General features: G+C 39.3%; 1 protein-coding gene across 13 annotated transcripts in view; it reads right to left on the reverse strand.

Annotated features, from left to right (window-relative positions):
• The window catches only part of Lrrc7 (leucine rich repeat containing 7), a 501827-nt gene that overhangs the window by 202130 nt on the left and 276068 nt on the right, over positions 1 to 23629 (reverse strand). For all 13 annotated transcript variants that reach the window (XM_063281188.1, XM_063281182.1, XM_063281185.1 and 10 more), the window contains 2 exons: positions 13830 to 13919; positions 10880 to 10936 (listed from right to left, as the gene is read on the reverse strand). In XM_063281188.1, the coding sequence (XP_063137258.1) occupies positions 10880 to 10936; positions 13830 to 13919 (147 nt within the window). The remainder of the gene's footprint in view (positions 1 to 10879; positions 10937 to 13829; positions 13920 to 23629) is intronic.

Genomic DNA, 23629 nt, shown 5'->3' on the forward strand with positions numbered 1-23629 from the left:
GTGAGGGTTTTGGATTTCTTGGTACCACTGCAGAATGTACGAATCACCTGGGTTCACAGTCCTTATCCAAGTTCAGCACTCTGTGTTGATCCTGCATTTCCTTCATCTGGAACAGAATCTTTTTTTTATGTTTCTATAATATTTATTTTATGCATTCATAAACTATGAACATAAAGGCAAATATACCTGCACTTATTAAACTTACTAGTTCATTAAAATTTTTTATTTTCTTATATAAGATATAGGTTTATTGTAAAATTCACATTTTCATTTCTTTTTTTATTGGATATTTTATGTATTTACATTTCAAATGTTAAACCCTTTTCCCCCTCTCCCATCCTCCCTTCCCTTCCCCCTGCATCTATGAAGATGCTCCCACTCTCACCCACCCACTCATACCTCAACGCCCTGGCATTCCCCTACAATGGGAAAATGAGCCTTCACAGGATCAAGGGCTTCTCCCATTGATGCCAGACAATGCCATCCTCCGCTAAATATGCAGCTAGAGCCATGAGTCCCTCCATGTGTACTCTTTGGTTGGTGGTTTAGTCCCTAGGAGCTCTGGGGGGTGGGGCGGGGGAGGGAGTCTGGTTGGTTGATATTGTTGGAACAGAATCTTTTAAAATGTTTCTTTCTACAATAGCCTGAAAACTGACAATAAAAATAGTTCTGTCAGCTACTATACGTAAAGTGAAAAAAATGGAGAGACTGATTTTTATTGAGAAGCATAGCCGCAGAATGTCATCCAACTCTGGCTTCCTTTACAGTTTTAGATAGACCCCGAATTCTCATCATCTTTATCAGGCCTACAGCATAGCCTTCAGACCATGAATCACTTAAAGGCTTGCAATATTCCCAGCAATGACATTTCAACAAGCTATAGAAACTTCTGGAAAAGGTTTCAGCGGCAATTTACAGCTGCATCATGGGTTTTCTGATCCAAAGTGCTTTAACTGGTGTGCTTCCTAAGTAAGTGTTTGGTCATCTAGAAGAGGCCACATGGTCTCACAGTGCCCTTTCCTGCTCTGCCATGTCTTTCTCTAGGACACATTTGAACTTTGCAGAGTGTCCCAAAAACTCACATTTTGGAATATGTTCCATCAAATATTTTGTAAGGAAGTTTAATCTAAGAATCTACTCAAACTTGATATTTATTTTCAATTTTTGAAATTGAGAGCATACTAGAATAAGTAACTTAAGGAGTCTCTGCACAGCTCGGGTACAGCAGTAGCCATGTGATGACAGTGCCAACACATCTGAAAACAAAATTAGCAACAAAACTGAACATGTGGTGTGCTCTCCCCAAGGCCCAGGTAGTGGCTGTCAAGTGATGTGAGATAAAGAGAACAAAAATTATATTTGAATTATTAAGATGTCAGTGACCAAAAGGATCACTTGAGGTAGACAGATTTTTTAATGCACTTAGCTTCCTATTAACTTATTGTCTTTAAAAAACTTAAGTGTTGGCACAGATGCCCAGCTGCTTGGCATGATTAGATGCACTGAGGTCCTTACTTTATGTCATGACAGCTGCTTTCATGTAGCAAACGTTCTTTGGGAACTCCCCCATTGCCCCTCCCCCCAATATGCAAAGAAAGAAAACAAATGAATGAATGAATGAATGAACAAAAAGTGTTACAGTTCTTCAGTGTATCGTTTTCAGTCTTCTTGGGGATATATTTTTATGATTTCCTCATTTATATTGTGTCCAATTCCTTTCATTCTTCAAGGTTCTATTCTTACAACCACCTTCATTTTCTCCCGCATCATTTTTTCCTTTCTGCAGGACCATCCCCATCCAACAGTTTTCATGAGACTGCCCTTGGATTTGCAGTTAAGCCTGAAGGAATTCTCTGTACTCGCTTTCTGCTAATCTGTACTTCCCAGCCACTCTAATGAGCTGATCACACTGCACTCCTGAAATAGCTCCCATCCATCTCTTGACGACCCGTCTCACTGAGGTTGATCTGCAGCTTTCTCTTCCAATCTGACTTGACTTCTCATCAGTGATGGGTATAGCCGACTCCTCTTTTTCTGGATTTCTGCTGCACTCCCTGCAGAAGTATTTTTAAAACTCTTTGACCCCCCACTCTTAGGGTATTTTTATAGGTTTCTCTTCAAGGCTCAAATAATAAATAATGGTGTTTTCCAAGTTCAGTTCTGGATCTCATCATTCACTATGTGCTGATGACTCTTAGGCTTGCATTTCTTCCTCCTTGAGCAGATGCTTTCTGATCCACCTATGCTTGATTGTGTTGCCAACATCACAAACCCCTGCTTCTCTACGCCTGCTCTTTTAGTTTTCTCCATAGCCAGAAACTGCCCCGAAGCATGTCAAACTTGAACTCAAGGGAAGCTCTCTAGTTTCTGTTTTTCCCTCTATTCTGTTTGTCAGACTGCCTCTGATTTTAGCATGGCTACCAGTTCTTCCTGCTTACCATGTCCAGAGCCACTGCCTTACCCTCAGGGACAATTTTCAAACACTCTCTGCTGCAGTGGTCTCCTGACAGCATCCCTCTTTCAGTTTTGCCTGTCTCTACAGAGCAGCTGGCTGATCCTTGTAGATTTTACATCCAGCCTCGGCTTTCTCAGTGGTTTGTTAAGAACAGCATGCAGAGCTCACAAAACTCTCATAATTTTGCTCCACACGCTGCTTGCCTCTATTCTTAGACCTCCTCACCCAAGCTCGCCACCCTTAAAGGACTCTGGCTTTCTCTTCAGACACACCCAGCTTATGTTGTATAAATGTCTCGAGCTTCACATTTGCTGGTCTCCGTGACTTCTCTTCTCTAGATCCCATCTTCCACATTCTCATCTCAGAACAAACTCTACCCCCTTTTTACAAAGGTCTCCCATGAGCAGTCTATCTAAAATTGAAACAGAAATGTTTTCCAGACTCTCCCCAGAAACCAAATATCTCTAATATTCTTCCAATTTCTTCAGAGCATCTGTGTATATTTCTTAGGTTGTCGTATTTTGTTGTCTGCCTCCCTCCACTGCATTTGAAAGTCACTGAAGTGAAGTGACTTCTACTTTCCACTGTCATATCCTTCCTAGAAGAGAATCTAACTCGTATCAGGGACATGAAGTACTACAGCTATTTTTAATAGATGTCCTTATTATATGTGATGAGAGTTTATTAGGATGCATGTAGAGGCACGAGCCTACAAGTTCTTTTAGTTCAGGGATAATAGTGGGAGAAAACAGGCTTATGGTCTTGAACGTCACATTTACAGCTTTTGACAGTGCTGTGAGCAGTGATCACATATAGGTTTTGACAGTGCTGTATCAGCTATGGGAAAGCAAGTCTTTTCATCCATTTTCTCTTAAATAGAATGTAGGCATCAGAACTTCCTTTTATAAATCAAATATGTACTTTAAAATGTAGATCCATTTAAATGGATGTAATAATTTAAGACATGTCTTTTAACATTGTCTTTGTGTAAGAATTGTGATTCCATTTTCTTTTGGAAATTGCATAAAATACTTAAGCAGAATGAAAAGTTTGCTATTAGAGATGTTTAATTTAGAAGTGTATTGCAAAATGCCCTAGCCAAAAATTATCCTTAATGATATTTTAGTGCAATTAAAGCATAGAAGTTATCAAAATGCCCCTGAATATTTCAAAGAGACTACAATTGCTGCTTTTTAATCCATCCACATGCCAAGATACATGACTATATCTCATCTTTTAAAAATATATATAAATCCAAAAACCTAATGGTTGATAAGAGTTATAGCTTTTCAATCAAATTAATTTCATTTTTAATCATATTCATTACATTATAGGGGATTTATTTTATAGCTAGAAAAGATTGCCATTAAATGGTAAATGTGAAAGAAGTCCTATTAAGGCTATAAATACAGTTTAAATTTAAAGAGAAAGAAATAGAATTATAATGTATTTGGGGAAAAGAATTGGGCCTTTCTTGAATGAATTTTAAAAACTAAATATTTGTTTTACTTTGAATAAAATAGACAATAGAGTAAGTGCTTTGACAAAGAAGATACCAACAATGTTTAAAGCCATAATAGGACAAAATAAAATCTTATTCCACCAAAAGGAAATAGAAAATATGATTCAGAGAAGCTAAAGTCACGGAATTAGTAGTGTCTTACATGAATTTTTATTTTAAATATTTCTCAGCTCTCATCTTAAATGCTATGTAAACTATAGGAATTTAGAAATTTTTTCTTCATTTGTTTAGCAGAAAGTAAAGAGTTATAAAAATGTGTATTGCATAGGCCACGACCTGAAATAATCCTCATTTGGGTGAGAAAATGGAGAATTGGCCAAGAATTGGGACGCTTGTGCCTTTTACTGGGCTCGCTGGGTACCAGGGACAGGTAGTCGCATGTTTAATCATGAAGAGTCCTTATTACAAGTACAAACCAAAGAATGGGCAGGAGAATTCTTATAAAAATTAAGAAAAACAGATCTGATAAATCCATCTCTTTTTTCTGTGACTTGGGAGCACCTAGAGAGACCACTTCTCCTGCCTGCTAGAAGACACAGTGGCAAAGGTATGGCATCTAAGTGTTCACTTGCTTGCACGGAGCTATGGAGCTGGAGCATCAGATGATATAACCAGGATGACAAAACATTCACAAACGAAGCAAACCAGTTTTCTGAATAAAACTACAGTAAGATAATTTTCTCTAAGTGGTAACTGCTTTGAAAAACATCTAGTGTCAATTTCCACCGGGTTACAGAATTCATGATTAAAGTTTACAACAAAGGGATGTGACAGTTGAAGGACATTTTTGAGTTTTTTCCGACACAAAACGGACGTGTCAAGAGAGGTTCTCAGTGACAGGAAGCTGCATTGACTTAATGCACAATGTAGCTTTGTATCATCAAGAAGGTGCTAGAAGCTAATGACTCTGGAAATGCAGACCAGCTAAGAAAGGCCTCAGCACGGCTGTCTTGTGAACGTTGGTGCACTTCCAAATTGATATAGGTCAAGAAATATTTTAGAAAGAAAGTTCTGGAAACAATAGAGCGTCAGATTGTAATGGTACAGGTGAGGAGGTTGAGGATGCTAGAGGCAGTGTGTGGGAGCTTGAGGAGGCAAGAGGAAGAAAGGGAAGGTACTCGGGGGTAACAGAAGCTGATGTGAACATGTAGGAAAAGCATGTGCAGTTCTCACTTCCCAGGTGGGCGGTGCTCTGTGTAGGATGCAGAGGTGAAGATGTTTTTTTTTTTTTTTGGTCTTGAGCTGGAAAGGATGCTCTGCCTGAGACCTGGCTATGGATGAGTGGAACAGGAACTCAGGCCGAAGCTCAGCTTTCGGTGAAGACACTGCTGATTCTTAGAATGGATTTGGCAGGGGGACAGAACTAACATGCAGGTTCTCTGACCCAAGATGAGGAGAACAAGCTGATGCTGTTGTGTGGTACACAGCATGGTTTTACGGACATTCCATTCATTCCAAAGCCGTGAAGGAGGAGGATAGCATCATGGTAAACCCGAGTTTTCCTGTCTATGGAGAGTGAGTTTGACAACAAAGACACAGACTTTTGTTATTCATATTTCCTGATATTGAATGTTTTGTTAATTTTTATCATGTTCATTACTACCTAAGTTCAATGTTTAGCCAAAGAAACCACCAAGCTAAAAATGGAAAAACTTAACCTTTAAAATTTAACAATTTGATGCCTAAACCTTCAAGATATTTTGAGGAGAGACTATCTGCAAGTTCTTATTAAGCGTTGCCACACATAATTAAGCTATTTCATCATTCATCACTATATTTTTAAAGATTTTTATAAAGAAACAAAGAAAAATTAATATCAATCCCTTTGTGATATAGTTTTTAAAGTTAAAATAAAAAGTCATGTAACTCACAGTATTTTTAACACATCTAAATATCATGAACTCTATTGTAAAATACTTAACTGCAAATTTTCCAAGCATTACTTGCATCAGCAATAACCCAGTATTTTCAGATTACAGAGGTAATGATACCAGATCCTCCTTAAAGTAAGAGTGATCTGGTTCAGAGAAGGTTGAAAACTCAAATAAGCCATGAAGGCCTCTCTACAAATCCAAGCTGTTTGGCTGTAAGACAATTGGCCACTTGCACACATCTGCTCTTCCCAGGGTTCAGGCTAATCACTCTGTGCGATGCTAAGCCTGGTGCTCTTCTCAAGCCTCATGATTCTATCATCCTGAAGCTTTCGTCTCCCAGTAAAGGGAAGGAGCAGGGCTCACAGCAGATATTTACTGGAGCATGGAGCACGGAGTAATTTAGACTCCCAGGGGTTATCTGCTTTCTTTCTTTACCCTACACGCTCCCTACCATTCCTTTAGTGGTCTCAAATCTTTTTTTTTTTTTATTAACTTGAGTATTTCTTATATACATTTCGAGTGTTATTCCCTTTCCCGGTATCCGGGCAAACATCCCCCTCCCCCCTTCCCTTCCTTATGGGTATTCCCCTCCCAACCCTCCCCCCATTGCCACCCTCCCCCCAATAGTCTAGTTCACTGGGGGTTCAGTCTTAGCAGGACCCAGGGCTTCCCCTTCCACTGGTGTTCTTACTAGGATATTCATTGCTACCTATGAGGTCAGAGTCCAGGGTCAGTCCAGGTATAGTCTTTAGGTAGTGGCTTAGTCCCTGGAAGCTCTGGTTGCTTGGCATTGTTGTACATATGGGGTCTCGAGCCCCTTCAAGCTCTTCCAGTTCTTTCTCTGATTCCTTCAACGGGGGTTCTATTCTCAGTTCAGATGTTTGCTGCTGGCATTCGCCTCTGTATTTGCTGTATTCTGGCTGTGTCTCTCAGGAGCGATCTACATCCGGCTCCTGTCGGCCTGCACTTCTTTGCTTCATCCATCTTGTCTAATTGGGTGGCTGTATATGTATGGGCCACATGTGGGGCAGGCTCTGAATGGGTGTTACTTCAGTCTCTGTTTTAATCTTTGCCTCTCTCTTCCCTGCCAAGGGTATTCTTGTTCCCCTTTTAAAGAAGGCGTGAAACATTCACATTTTGATCATCTATCTTGAGTTTCATTTGTTCTAGGCATCTAGGGTAATTCAAGCATTTGGGCTAATAGCCACTTATCAATGAGTGCATACCATGTATGTCTTTCTGTGATTGGGTTAGCTCACTCAGAATGATATTTTCCAGTTCCAACCATTTGCCTACGAATTTCATAAAGTCATTGTTTTTGATAGCTGAGTAATATTCCATTGTGTAGATGTAAGTGGTCTCAAATCTTAATTATACCAGGAATGTCAAGAAGAAATATAAACTAGTTCATATGATAGCTCATGATCTTTCTTTCCATGAGCCTATAGGCAATACATGATTTAGAGGACAGCCTAAAATTGTACACTTATACTACATTATAGTGTACACTTATACTACATTATAGTTTATGAGACGTTGCTATGTGTAGAATGTCAACCACCAGGTGAGAAAATGTGTCCCTCTCTAAGGCCAGAGGATCTGACATGGTTTCCCTTGGGAAGCTGGCTTGTCACCATGTCTGTTCCGTAAAGAAAACCCAGAATGAGATGACACTATGTTCAGCCAAACCATGATGCATTGGAAATTTATAGGAATTTGAGCTATTATGATTATAAAACACAAATGTATGACTATAAATTACAGATAGAAAATAATTAGAAAATCAGAATTAATAGAAACAACAAGAGGCCATTCAGGAAACTGTGCCTGACAAGGGCATTTTTTTTTTTTTTTTTTTTTGCTGTGAGGCACTAGGAAAACCATCAAAGTATTTCACTGAAATGGAGGTCGAGTACCATCCATTAACAGCACACTGATCCGAGCGGAGAAGAGGCTGTGATGCTACTGCCCAGATCGGAATGCATACTTGCTCTGAGCTTTTATTTTTTCTCAGTGTGTTGACTTTGATAGTCCGTGTCAAAACAGAAGCTGAAGAGAGGAAAAACATGGTCTGTACATGACACACTGGGCAAGCCTGTCAATGGACTAGCCTTAGTAAAGAAGAATGAAAGATCTTCCATGAAAATTAAGTACATGTAGTATACATTACATTAGTGAATTGTCACATGCTACGTAAGCTTGTTGGAAGAACACTTGGGGTGAGGAGGCCATCCTTGTCTCACACTCAAGCATGTTTATTTCCAGAATCCACCCAAATTTCCCATCCTGGGGCTGGCTGGTTCCTTATGTCTGAGACAGGGATAAGGGAGAACAGGAAATAGGTCAGTTAAAAACATGGCATCTTGAGAGCAGCCAGGCTATAGAAACGCTAGCCCTGGGAAGGGGCCACTTTTTCAATTCTGACACCCAACTACTCTTTAAACAGGAATAGGAAGAAAGGAAGGAATGGACAGGTAACTGAACATAAACAAAATGAAGCAAACAGAGCAGGTTTGACTTCACATCTAACATTCATCTGAATGACTAGCCCCACACTTTCAGGTTACCACCCAGAACACTCAGTTGACAGAATAATTGTGTGTGATGTAAGAAAAATGGTATTGTTGAATCTCAAGATTTTTACTTTACAATGTACTCTCCTTTTGGATGCTTGGTGTCTTCTGTCACCACGTCCAACTGACCTGAGAAATTTCAATGAGTTTTTAAGCAGATGTCTGAGGGCCCAACTGTCACCACTCTTTGATACTCGTAGAGGATAATCAAAGGGGATATTGTGTGGAAATGGACAGCCTATGCCTGCATTTTTAAACAAGAAACAGGTCTTAGAGTTCCCACACACAAAGCCCATCACATTACTATAGGAATGTATTGTAATGTTTCCTATATCACAGTTCTCATATACTTTGGCATTTCTTACATATTGACAGGCATTTGTAGCCTGTCAGACAAAATAAGACCAACCAACCAACCAACCAACCTACCAAACAGAAAGAAAAGACCCACCAACAGCCCTCAGCTTATTTGTGTCTCCACGGGAACCACAAGCTCTCAATTCTCTGAGAAGTTATTTCGAAACTAAAATAGTTTTTTTTTAAATTGCATTTAATTTTTTCATTGGAAAAGCAAACTAAAGGAATGTAAAAAGCTCTCCTGTACCTCTAAGTTACAGGTCCAGATGGTGATCAAATAGTTAGCTATATGTGGAAACACAGTTTACTTTATTCAACAGAACATCTTTATGTAATTTTCATTCCGTAGATGTCAAAACTAAAGTAAAGCACCATGCATCCTCCGTCTATATATTGCTTCTTAGATTCTTGTTGACACAGCATAAAACAAACATTCTGAATTGCAAATAGCTCTAAAAATGTTTCTTAAATATAAAAGTTATAGCTGTGACATATATAACAGTCTACCAAAGTTGCTCAGTACCCTTCTCTACGAGACTCTGACAATGTTTTACATTCTCACACAGCCCAGGCATATTGCTTAACTTAATTTTACTTATACAGGTGGTATCCTGAAAACCTATAGACCATCCACATATCATAAGAGAACTGTTACTCATTGCCTATGAAGTCCATGTTATGAATTGATATTAGATTATTCCTTACACATTATGACTTACATCAAAAGTACTAAAATCCTCACAACCTGTATTGTGTTTATTTTATATTTTAAACTGAAGTCCTTATATGAGGAGGCTGCCCCTTCTCCTCTGCACTCTCAGTGTATTCTTTAAGAATTGAATGCACGCAGTCAGATGTAAGCAATCATAGCTTTTCCCTCTTGGTTCATGTTCCACCTGACTGTGATTGGCTTTCAAGGTGACAAGCAAAAGCCACCCAGATGAAACAGTGGCAGTAGCTTTCTGTGTAGGAGACCAACACTGAACACCACCCCATTTCTACCTGTTTAGGATTCCAGTCCAGGAGAGGTATTGCTTACACACAGGATGATGTACTGTGGAACACACTTCCCCTTTTGAAACTTTCTTCTTAACTGCCACATAGTGAGAATCACACACGTGCTTCTCCATGTGTCTGTTTGAGTGGGTTCCAGAGCACGGCTGCGACTCCTCATCATATCCATGCACTGCATAGCAGTGCTGAAATGTCATGTATTACATCACTCAGAATTGCACTTAGGTTAATGTATCAGTATATTTAGTCTCATTTGCTCAGGGGATAGATTTACAAAGGAAACATTAAGATTAAGTTTTAATTCAGCAGAGTAATATGTTTGAGCCTTGTTGAACGTTTGGAAATAAGTTGATATACTTGATGTCTTTGCAGAACTGAAGTAAAGCAATAATAGTAACAAGATTTACATTGAACCACCACCCAGACAAAGCACATCATTTTACCTGAGCAAAAAAGAAATTGCAAATACATTTTGATCTTGAAAAATAATGATTCCTGGACAGAACACATCCTGTTATTATACACAAATGAAGGAAAGCAGAGAAAAACAAAGCATTTTACAAAGTTGTATAAAATTAGCTTTTGCTTCAGAATGATCTGAATATTCATACAAACCTTTTTTTAAAATAGATTGTTTAGAAGCAACACTTTGTAAGAATATGTGAATAGAACCCTTTCTTTTTAAAATTGCTAAACCACTTTAATTTATTTTTTTCCCTTAAAAAATTCTGACTTTGATGTACAAATGTAAACTGTCTCAATCCACGGTTTAACCTGAGCTGTGAAGTGTCCAAGGCTGAAGCCTGGGATACTGACTCTGGTTGTAAGAAGGACACAGATGTTGGTTCAGACAGAGCAAGGCTCTTTAGCCATGAGTAAACCTCTGCCAGGGAGGTGGTCTGCAAAGCAGGAAGTCTACTACTTCATACAAGTCTATAGTTTACTGTAGGATTTAGCTTTTAGTTAGAATGTGTAAAAAAGAAAATCACTCAAAATGGCAAACCTGTCATAATAAAATCAAAAAGGCATTTTCCTAGCAGTGAAAAGTCATAACGGAGACCCTGGAAAAGACGCTGTCACTTACTTTGGTAGAGTTTTCAAGTGATTTTCTCTTAACTCCAAGATTCGCAATTTGACAAGTCTGTAGAGAAGAGTTTTACAAATTACTCATCAATGTTTCTATATAAAAAGCATTTACACGGCAACGTAACCAATCACTGCCATTAATTAGACAGAAACACTGGGCTGGTTTTAGTATGGTGTCAGATATTTATTATTTTAATGTGTATGGGTATTTTGCTTGCATGTGTGCCTGTGCACCATGCATGAGCTGTGCCAGATTTTAGATAAATATGTAAACTGATGGATGATACACAGGGTTGCATCACCACTGGCCAGTGGCAAAATGCAAAATCTAAAAATATTTGATTATATCTTTGAATCCCAGCCTTCTAAGTTTCTAATGTTTCATAGAAGTACATTTACTCTTATATTTAATTAGTCTGTGTGTTCATTAGATTATTATTTTCAATAATTTCAGGTGTTGTGTTCATTGGGATAGAGCAATGCTTTTTATTGGGAGACCATAGACAGACCTGAAAGACAGACAGAGGTGAGAGGCTTCGGTTTGGTGTAAAGACAGATATGTGAACATTCTGTCTCTATGACAGATTATGCATCAACTCCATTATTTTCCTAACTTTAGTTTCCCTCATCAATAACACTAGATCCTCAGGTGAAATACTTTAAATGACACAAATTCCCAGCACACCGCAAGTTGGCGTTGTGCGTCCTCTCTCTCTGATCGCACGTAAGGCACAATGGGAGCACTTCTGTGTGCCATGCTTTATTGACTTCAAGGTTCACATGTTACCCTTTCTGAAAAGGTTTGTTGGGAACCTGAAGGCCTTCTGCGTGTGATAGTACTGAGCGGAGGGTGCTTCCTTCAACTCTCTTGCTCATTGGGTACCACAGCGTTCCAGGAGGGCACCTCACAATTGATGACACAAGGATGTGCCGTTGGTAACACACACTGTTGTACACGACCAGATTGAGCCTTGAGTTTGTTTCTCACAAGGCTACTGTAAAACCAATAACAATTGGATTTTCCAAAATCTTAATTTTGAAGGACAATGTATATAAGTGACTTCATCTGTCATCTGCCTTTAATGTGCTTTTGAGGTATTTATCTAGGCCTCTTTCCTTTTTCTTCTCTCTAGTTCTCAATTTAACTTCAATTTGATTCTTTATTAAATAACATGCTTCAGTGCACAAAAGCTCCAGGCCTGAGAGTATCTTAGATATCTGAAAACCTCACATCCCAGTGGCTGTGCTAGTATTGACAGCACAGTGAAATCTATTCTGTCTTTTAAAAATACAAAGTTTCAGGCTGGAAGAAAGTTTGAGTACCATTTTGTCAAACCACCTAGCAGTTGAACTTGAAAAAACTGCTTAGACTATGAATTATTATAAGCAAACATGTCATTAAAATAGTATATTTTGGCAACTTGCAAAACTTAAATGCTAATTCAAAGTAGCTTTGGTATTGGTATTGTATGTCCTCTTGGCCTAAACCTCATGCTCATTTAAGAACTACTTAAAGAGAAATGACAAAAATAATCAAGACGGGGTTGGGAATTTAGCTCAGTGGTAGAGCGTTTGCCTAGCAAGCGCAAGGCCCTGGGTTCAGTCCCCAGCTCCGAAAAAAAGAAAAAGAAAAAAAAAATCAAGACAAAAAGTGTGTTAGGGTGTCGTAAATATTTTATGGTTTGTTCATTTTAAGGCACTTTTGTGTGCTGTAGTTGATATTCAAAGGATAATTCTAGTCTACAGTAGAGCTGGGGAAAAGCTTTTTTACAAGTCTATGCCTTACAATTTCCCTCCTGTGTATGGTTTAGGATACTGTGATATTTTCATCTGTAGAAATGAAGGGGTCTGGGACATTTACAGCATGCAATGAAGATCACCATGCATAAGTTGACTTCATCATGCTACCTGTTGTTCCCTCACCACTGTCAAGAGGCAGGTGCCAAATAATACTCAGTCAGTCATTTGCACAATATAAAAATGATTGGCTAAAGCTGATAATGACATTAGAATGACTGTTTTTTATGAGATATGTGTTCTATAAGAAAAAACCTTGGAAGATACTGAAAAAAATATGAATTAAAATCAGTCACCTAGAATTTTAGCTTTTTATCTCATGTATTTATATTGGAAAAACAGTTTATATACTTTGCTATGAAACCTGCCTAGCTCCTTCTTAACTAGGAGCCCTTTATCTAGGCTTTCATACATGGTCATCCATTTCTACACAGCACTGTCACAGAGGAGCAGCACACAGAAGCGCCACGGCAGAGTCCGTCAAGCTCCTAGACAGAGATGAGATTTCTTCGTTTTCATATTGTCAACAGTGGAAAATGTACCTGTCTACCAAATCCAAATATGGCATGGGACATTTCTAGTAATAAATCTTGAGGTAATGGTATTATCATTTTTGAAGTTCTTTAAGCATGTATCACTACCCTCAGTTTTGTAAGTTGGTTTCAGAAGCTAGGACAAGTGAAGAGGTTTGTTGTCATTCTAATTTGCATTGTAACAGATATTTCTAGAGACAGACCTCTCTCCTGTATTCATCTATTTACATTTCATTACAAGCTGCCACCCCACCTACTTCCCAGTATCATGGTCTTCACTCTCATTTCTAAGGACTTTATATATCAAGGATGTTATTTGTCTTCATAGACACTGAAAACATTTTTTACTTTGTTTTGCAACCCAAGAGCTGTGGACAGCTTCGTGTATTTGCTCATATTATCTGGGACTTTTTTTATATTTAATTTTAACTCACCTAAAATTATTTTATGATAATATTATGTGAAGACCTCATTTTATGTTAATTATTATAGAACATTTAATTAACATTTATTATATACTAATGAGGCCCGACTGCAATCAGTCCTGTCACTCTTGTACCGCTGAAGCACTTGGCAGAGGCAAAATGAGATTACATAGGTAACATCTCTTATTCTTACCTTCCAAAATTAGCTGGAAGAAATTCGAGGAAGGCGTCATTCAGGTAGAGCTGGGTCAGGTTAAGAAGCTGCGTGAAGCCATCGGGTAGTCTAGAAAGGAGTTACAATTTTAGTCACTACATCAATGTTGCTGTAGAAATGGTAAGAATATATCTTAGGGAAGATAAAAGGGAAATGAAATATGTCTTCAAACTCTCCTTTGGTGTTAGTAATGGAAGAATTTATTGAGCATATAATTACAGCTGGACATTTTAAAACTTTTACTTGTTATTAAAATATGTGATCCCATCCCCAATGCTGCTCTCTGGAGCTGAAATTGAAATCATGGAGAGCAGAATCTCAAACTATTGCACCAGCCAAGACATTCTTATGGAAATCTCAGCTGAATGACTGGGTGACTTTCAGACGAACAGACCTTTCCGATTAGAACAGTCACATCAAGTCAGACAAGGACTTTTTGACATACTATTAATTCAGTTAGTCATTAACACTTCCCACAGTTCATCATCAGGATGGTGAAGCCTGCCCCATGTGGAAAGAGACTGAGCTTGCTCCCACTCCTATATTTCCTCCAATGCCAGCTTAACCGGTGTGTATAAATGCAAAATTGGTCTAAGTCCTCTTAGTTAAAGACTAGCGAGAACATTAGGAAAATATTTTTAACAGAATCATAATGGCTGTAGGTGTCATTGAAAAGTTAGAAATGACCTTTAATGAAATTTTAGAAATTAGATGAAATAATTACTTCAAACATTAAATCTTCTTTTGCTGTTTAATTAAAATATTCCCCAGGAGTTTTCCCCTTAGAATAATATTGGATTTTTTCCTATAACTGTATTTCTATTTTAATGTCTTTATAGTCTAATCTGGACTTCATCCTTCTATAAATATTTCTAAGTTTTCCTTCTCATCTCATAACCACCTTCCTGTGGTGACTGCTGACATCCCGTGAACAGCTGCCTATACTCACTGATGTCTCCTACTCTAGTATTTCTGGCCTGCAGTCACCAAGCCTTCTCTGCCCTCTACTCTGCATCTCAAGCTGCTTGCCAACTGTTGTCATCACTGACAGATGTTCCCTTTACGTCTACTGCAACCTCCCCATCCCACTGCAGGAACACAACACGTGGGCTTCAAACGTAACAGAATAAAGAAACAGCTAATACTGTGGATGGCACCTGTGCCTTTCCAAACTGGAATGCATCTTCCAGTTTATCTCTCTACTGTGTAGCCTTGGCTGACCTGGAACTCTATGTAGATGAGATTGGCCTTGAACTCAAAGAGATCCACCTGTCTCTGCCTCCTAAGTTCTGAGAGGTTTAGCTTACAAATTTTTAAATGCTCCTTAATTTTGTTTTTTAAAGACTTTTTAACTCCCTTAAAAAAGAAACCCATTTGTGCTTTAAGCATGTTCATATATATATACATATATATATTTAAATTATACTGTTTATATCACTTTAAAAACAGCTTTATATTTTCATATGCATTTGGATAGTAACTGTCTACTGTCTTAGAATGCCCTGTCATTATGTGCACACAGCACAGATCATTTAGTGTTCTTCTGTAATTAAAGAGTAGTTATTTTCAGGGTTTTCTATGCCATCATAAATGTTGCTTCTGTGAAGTCTTTTGAATACATATCCCAGTGATCCTTTGCTAGAGGTCCTGTAGTGCCCTTCCTGAAAGAACAATAATGAGTTGTTTAGAATGAAAGTTTAAGTGTACCTGGGACAGCCAAATTTCATTCATAGCTCCATCCATTTATAACCAAAAGTATCTGTATAAGAGCTTCTTTTTCTTTGTCCTTGTCTTCCTTTATTTCCTATGTGTGGGTCTTTTGTCTGCATGTGTATCTGTATACTGTTTGAATTCAGTGCCTTAAAAGGCCAGAAGAGGGCATCTGATCCCCAAAAGCTAGAGGTAAAGATTGTAGTCACTGAGAAACACACCTGGGCTGTCTGTCAGGGCAGCCAATGCTTTTAAAGCTGAGTCCAGTCCCTCTCTCTGCCCTTCTCGACTCCTGGTTTTGTTATTTCTTTTTTAAGTATCATTTTTTATAAACTTGGTAATATAAAATATTTGTATAATTCTTATGATAATTTCAGTGATCAAATATAGGTTTTGATTTTCAACTTCTGTGAAGTACATGTTTATTCATTTTGGTTGTTTTCATACATCTCTACCTGTGGCTTTCCATACATTAAGCTGGACAAGGTCTCCTGCAGGGTGGTATCTTTAGCCAGGGCCTCAGAATACTCTAGGGGCAATTCTCAGCTACCCTGGAGCAGGTGTGAAATAGCTCACTTCCTCATTTGCCTTGTCTACAGCTCTGTAGAATTTTATGCCCTTGAAGTGTCCCCATGAGACTGGGTCCAGTGGAGATCTTGAAAGCTCAACATGGATTTCCCGGGCCTGTTGCCAGCATATTCTGCCTACATTCACTCTAACACCTGCTTTGTGTCAACCCAAACTAAACACAGAATTCCCTTCTCGGAAATAATTTTCTTTTATTACTTTTTTATTAGCACACTGATTATGCAGATTGGCAACCCCACAGGAACATCTTCCCACATGTAAGTGTTATCTACAGATTTTGTCTACTCTTCCCTGCTCCTCTCTCCCTTTCTTCCCAGTCCCTAACAGTCTCTCTGCCACTTTCAGGCCTAATGCTTTTCTTTTTTTATTCATAGCAAAACCTTTTCCAAAACAATTTGAATTTATTATTTTATTAAATTGAAAACTGTTAGCATTATTTCTTACGGATGGGCATGCCACAGTGTGTGCATGGATGTCAGAAGACAAATTTGTTCTTTCCTTCTGTTTTTAAGTGAGATCTGGGGATTGAACTCAAGATGCCAGACTTGATGGTCAAATGCTTTACTCACTGAGCCAGTGCTCTACCTCCTGCTTTGCTTTTGAGAAAGACAGGGTCTGGTTATACATCAGACTGGCCTTGATTTCACTTATAGCTCAAGCTGGTTTCAAATTCCAGTCAGTCCTCTTCCTGCAGTCTCACTAATACTGGGCGTTCCTGGCTTGTTACACTAAGCCTGGGTGCAACTTTCCACACAATAGCTTGATAGTCTCGCAGTGACGCTTTACACATCCTCAGGGCACTGATTTTATATTGGTTGTTTCATTCTGCACCATCTTGCTTCCGCTTGGATTTTAGAGTGGGTTTGTTTTTTGGATATAGCTTCCAGGAGGATATTTCCATAATTTTATTCTTTGGGAAAGTGGGATTTATGAAAACAGGAAAATAGGTAGGGGAGAAAATGTGGGTTTTATAGTGCACTGATAGACACTGAGTTCAAAGTGAGCTCATGGGACAGTGCTGGGAAGAAACATCTGAGAGGATCTGTAGGGAATTGCAGTTAGAGGGCTTTGAACTTTCGCCTTAAAGGTGTGGCCTTGATTCTACAGTAAGCTCTACCTGCAGTGAATAATGACCGTTCTTCATGTCTTCCTTTTTGTACACGGGAGCCAGGAAGCTTACTACATGAAAGTTTTCTGGCAGTGGCAAAGAGGTTAAACATATTTCTAATGAGACTTAGCCACTGTCCTTTGCTATCGCAAGAAGGAATTGACTATGACTTTGGAGGAAGGAACAGCCACAAACACATATAAACATGAGGAACCTGACCATTTATCTCTGAAGTTGCTTCCAGGTCTGAAGAGTAAAGGCGCACTTTTGTAATACTCATGTGTGGGATGAGACAAGATGATCATGAATTCAGCGCTATCTCTGGTTACAGAGCAAGGTTCTGTCTCAGTAAACTAGAGGGGAAAGGTCACTGCTAATAAAAAACAAAGACTGAAAACTTGAACTTTCTAGTTATGGGATACTTTGAATCATGAGCCTTCCTCAGTCCTCTGTCCGTAGGTGAACACTACACAGCATCTTATTTTTCATTCTGATCAACAATTTGCTTCCCCATTGTTGCTTCTGTGGCAAGTTTGTACAACTTGGAAACTCATCATGATAGAACATTTTCCTTAGGATTAAAAACTGGCCTTTGAAACTTATTTAAAATGAAATCTTGGACTAACACACATAAATTTCATGAAAAAAAAAAAACCCCTTCCTGGTTGCTGCCGCTGCAGAGAGCCCCTGGGCAGCACCCCACGAGTGAACCTGAGCCTCGGGACCACAGGTAAGACCAAATTTTCTGCTGCAAGAAAGCTGCCTGGTGAGCTTGGGACACACGGAAGTAGAATTTCTCTAGGACCAGGCACGTTCTGTGTTTACCGGAAGTCCCACACCCGAGGATCCCGGCCCGCAGCAGCTCTCTGCTCCCAGACCCTGTGAGAGAGAGACCCAACCGCCTGGTCAGGTGGGCACTCCTGAGGCTGCAGAGCGGAAGAGACCACCAACACTGCTCACCCCTGCCCACATCCCTGGCCCAAGAGAAAACTGTATAAGGCCTCTGGGCTCCCGTGGGGGAGGGCCCAGGAGCAGCAGGACACCTGCCAGAGACACCGCCGGACCCTGAAGGATACAGACCAGGTAAACAGTTCTCTGCACCCAAATCCCGTGGGAGGGAGAGCTAAACCTTCAGAGAGGCAGACAAGCCTGGGAAACCAGAAGAGACTGCTCCCTGCACACACATCTCGGACGCCAGAGGAAAAAGCCAAAGACCATCTGGAACCCTGGTGCACTGAAGCTCCCTGAAGGGGCGGCACAGGTCTTCCTGGTTGCTGCCGCTGCAGAGAGCCCCTGGGCAGCACCCCACGAGCGAACCTGAGCCTCGGGACCACAGGTAAGACCAAATTTTCTGCTGCAAGAAAGCTGCCTGGTGAACTCAAGACACAGGCCCACAGGAACAGCTGAAGACCTGTAGAGAGGAAAAACTACACGCCCGAAAGCAGAACACTCTGTCCCTATAACTGACTGAAAGAGAGGAAAACAGGTCTACAGCACTCCTGACACACAGGCTTATAGGACAGTCTAGCCACTGTCAGAAATAGCAGAACAAAGTAACACTAGAGATAATCTGATGGCGAGAGGCAAGCGCAGGAACCCAAGCAACAGAAACCAAGACTACATGCCATCATCGGAGCCCAATTCTCCCACCAAAACAAACATGGAATATCCAAACACACCAGAAAAGCAAGATCTAGTTTCAAAATCATATTTGATCATGATGCTGGAGGACTTCAAGAAAGACATGAACACACTTAGGGAAGCACAGGAAAACATTAATAAACAAGTAAAAGCCTACAGAGAGGAATCGCAAAAATCCCTGAAAGAATTCCAGGAAAACACAATCAAACAGTTGAAGGAATTAAAAATGGAAATAGAAGCAATCAAGAAAGAACACATGGAAACAACCCTGGATATAGAAAACCAAAAGAAGAGACAAGGAGCTGTAGATACAAGCTTCACCAACAGAATACAAGAGACGGAAGAGAGAATCTCAGGAGCAGAAGATTCCATAGAAATCATTGACTCAACTGTCAAAGATAATGTAAAGCGGAAAAAGCTACTGGTCCAAAACATACAGGAAATCCAGGACTCAATGAGAAGATCAAACCTAAGGATAATAGGTAGAGAAGAGAGTGAAGACTCCCAGCTCAAAGGACCAGTAAATATCTTCAACAAAATCATAGAAGAAAACTTCCCTAACCTAAAAAAAGAGATACCCATAGACATACAAGAAGCCTACAGAACTCCAAACAGATTGGACCAGAAAAGAAACACCTCCCGTCACATAATTGTCAAAACACCAAACGCACAAAATAAAGAAAGAATATTAAAAGCAGTAAGGGAAAAAGGTCAAGTAACATATAAAGGGAGACCTATCAGAATCACACCAGACTTCTCGCCAGAAACTATGAAGGCCAGAAGATCCTGGACTGATGTTATACAGACCCTAAGAGAACACAAATGCCAGCCCAGGTTACTGTATCCAGCAAAACTCTCAATTAACATAGATGGAGAAACCAAGACATTCCATGACAAAACCAAATTTACACAATATCTTTCTACAAATCCAGCACTACAAAGGATAATAAATGGTAAAGCCCAACATAAGGAGGCAAGCTATACCCTAGAAGAAGCAAGAAACTAATCGTCTTGGCAACAAAACAAAGAGAATGAAAGCACACAAACATAACCTCACATCCAAATATGAATATAACGGGAAGCAATAATCACTATTCCTTAATATCTCTCAATATCAATGGCCTCAACTCCCCAATAAAAAGACATAGATTAACAAACTGGATACGCAACGAGGACCCTGCATTCTGCTGCCTACAGGAAACACACCTCAGAGACAAAGACAGACACTACCTCAGAGTGAAAGGCTGGAAAACAACTTTCCAAGCAAATGGTCAGAAGAAGCAAGCTGGAGTAGCCATTCTAATATGAAATAAAATCAATTTCCAACTAAAAGTCATCAAAAAAGATAAGGAAGGACACTTCATATTCATCAAAGGAAAAATCAACCAAGATGAACTCTCAATCCTAAATATCTATGCCCCAAATACAAGGGCACCTACATACGTAAAAGAAACCTTACTAAAGCTCAAAACACACATTGCAGCTCACACAATAATAGTGGGAGATTTCAACACCCCACTCTCATCAATGGACAGATCATGGAAACAGAAATTAAACAGTGATGTAGACAGACTAAGAGAAGTCATGAGCCAAATGGACTTAACGGATATTTATAGAACATTCTATCCTAAAGCAAAAGGATATACCTTCTTCTCAGCTCCTCATGGTACTTTCTCCAAAATTGACCATATAATTGGTCAAAAAACGGGCCTCAACAGGTACAGAAAGATAGAAATAATCCCATGCGTGCTATCGGACCACCACGGCCTAAAACTGGTCTTCAATAACAATAAGGGAAGAATGCCCACATATACGTGGAAATTGAACAATGCTCTACTCAATGATAACCTGGTCAAGGAAGAAATAAAGAAAGAAATTAAAAACTTTTTAGAATTTAATGAAAATGAAGATACAACATACTCAAACTTATGGGACACAATGAAAGCTGTGCTAAGAGGAAAACTCATAGCGCTGAGTGCCTGCAGAAAGAAACAGGAAAGAGCATATGTCAGCAGCTTGACAGCACACCTAAAAGCTCTAGAACAAAAAGAAGCAAATACACCCAGGAGGAGTAGAAGGCAGGAAATAATCAAACTCAGAGCTGAAATCAACCAAGTAGAAACAAAAAGGACCATAGAAAGAATCAACAGAACCAAAAGTTGGTTCTTTGAGAAAATCAACAAGATAGATAAACCCTTAGCCAGACTAACGAGAGGACACAGAGAGTGTGTCCAAATTAACAAAATCAGAAATGAAAAGGGAGACATAACTACAGATTCGGAGGAAATTCAAAAAATCATCAGATCTTACTATAAAAACCTATATTCAACAAAATTTGAAAATCTTCAGGAAATGGACAATTTCCTAGACAGATACCAGGTATCGAGGTTAAATCAGGAACAGATAAACCAGTTAAACAACCCCATAACTCCTAAGGAAATAGAAGCAGTCATTAAAGGTCTCCCAACCAAAAAGAGCCCAGGTCCAGACGGGTTTAGTGCAGAATTCTATCAAACCTTCATAGAAGACCTCATACCAATATTATCCAAACTATTCCACAAAATTGAAACAGATGGAGCCCTACCGAATTCCTTCTACGAAGCCACAATTACTCTTATACCTAAACCACACAAAGACACAACAAAGAAAGAGAACTTCAGACCAATTTCCCTTATGAATATCGACGCAAAAATACTCAACAAAATTCTGGCAAACCGAATTCAAGAGAACATCAAAACAATCATCCACCATGATCAAGTAGGCTTCATCCCAGGCATGCAGGGATGGTTTAATATAAGGAAAACCATCAACGTGATCCATCATATAAACAAACTGAAAGAACAGAACCACATGATCATTTCATTAGATGCTGAGAAAGCATTTGACAAAATTCAACACCCCTTCATGATAAAAGTCCTGGAAAGAATAGGAATTCAAGGCCCATACCTAAACATAGTAAAAGCCATATACAGCAAACCAGTTGCTAACATTAAACTAAATGGAGAGAAACTTGAAGCAATCCCACTAAAATCAGGTACTAGACAAGGCTGCCCACTCTCTCCCTACTTATTCAATATAGTCCTTGAAGTTCTAGCCAGAGCAATCAGACAACAAAAGGAGATCAAAGGGATACAGATCGGAAAAGAAGAGGTCAAAGTATCACTATTTGCAGATGACATGATAGTATATTTAAGTGATCCCAAAAGTTCCACCAGAGAACTACTAAAGCTGATAAACAACTTCAGCAAAGTGGCTGGGTATAAAATTAACTCAAATAAATCAGTTGCCTTCCTCTATACAAAAGAGAAACAAGCCGAGAAAGAAATTAGGGAAACGACACCCTTCATAATAGACCCAAATAATATAAAGTACCTCGGTGTGACTTTAACCAAGCAAGTAAAAGATCTGTACAATAAGAACTTCAAGACACTGAGGAAAGAAATTGAAGAAGACCTCAGAAGATGGAAAGATCTCCCATGCTCATGGATTGGCAGGATTAATATAGTAAAAATGGCCATTTTACCAAAAGCAATCTACAGATTCAATGCAATCCCCATCAAAATACCAATCCAATTCTTCAAAGAGTTAGACAGAACAATTTGCAAATTCATCTGGAATAACAAAAAACCCAGGATAGCTAAAGCTATCCTCAACAATAAAAGGACTTCAGGGGGAATCACTATCCCTGAACTCAAGCAGTATTACAGAGCAATAGTGATAAAAACTGCATGGTATTGGTACAGAGACAGACAGATAGACCAATGGAATAGAATTGAAGACCCAGAAATGAACCCACACACCTATGGTCACTTGATTTTTGACAAAGGAGCCAAAACCATCCAATGGAAAAAAGATAGCATTTTCAGCAAATGGTGCTGGTTCAACTGGAGGGCAACATGTAGAAGAATGCAGATCGATCCATGCTTATCACCCTGTACAAAGCTTAAGTCCAAGTGGATCAAGGACCTCCACATCAAACCAGACACACTCAAACTAATAGAAGAAAAACTAGGGAAGCATCTGGAACACATGGGCACTGGAAAAAATTTCCTGAACAAAACACCAATGGCTCATGCTCTAAGATCAAGAATCGACAAATGGGATCTCATAAAACTGCAAAGCTTCTGTAAGGCAAAGGACACTGTGGTTAGGACAAAACGGCAACCAACAGATTGGGAAAAGATCTTTACCAATCCTACAACAGATAGAGGCCTTATATCCAAAATATACAAAGAACTCAAGAAGTTAGACCGGAGGGAAACAAATAACCCTATTAAAAAATGGGGTTCAGAGCTAAACAAAAATTCACAGCTGAGGAATGCCGAATGGCTGAGAAACACCTAAAGAAATGTTCAACATCTTTAGTCATAAGGGAAATGCAAATCAAAACAACCCTGAGATTTCACCTCACACCAGTGCGATTGGCTAAGATCAAAAACTCAGGTGACAGCAGATGCTGGCGAGGATGTGGAGAAAGAGGAACACTCCTCCATTGTTGGTGGGATTGCAGACTGGTAAAACCATTCTGGAAATCAGTCTGGAGGTTCCTCAGAAAATTGGACATTGAACTGCCTGATGATCCAGCTATACCTCTCTTGGGCATATACCCAAAAGATGCCTCAACATATAAAAGAGACACGTGCTCCACTATGTTCATCGCAGCCTTATTTATAATAGCCAGAAAATGGAAAGAACCCAGATGCCCTTCAACAGAGGAATGGATACAGAAAAT

This window comes from Rattus norvegicus, chromosome 2, assembly GCF_036323735.1.
Source record: "Rattus norvegicus strain BN/NHsdMcwi chromosome 2, GRCr8, whole genome shotgun sequence".
Taxonomy (NCBI): Eukaryota; Metazoa; Chordata; class Mammalia; order Rodentia; family Muridae; genus Rattus; species Rattus norvegicus.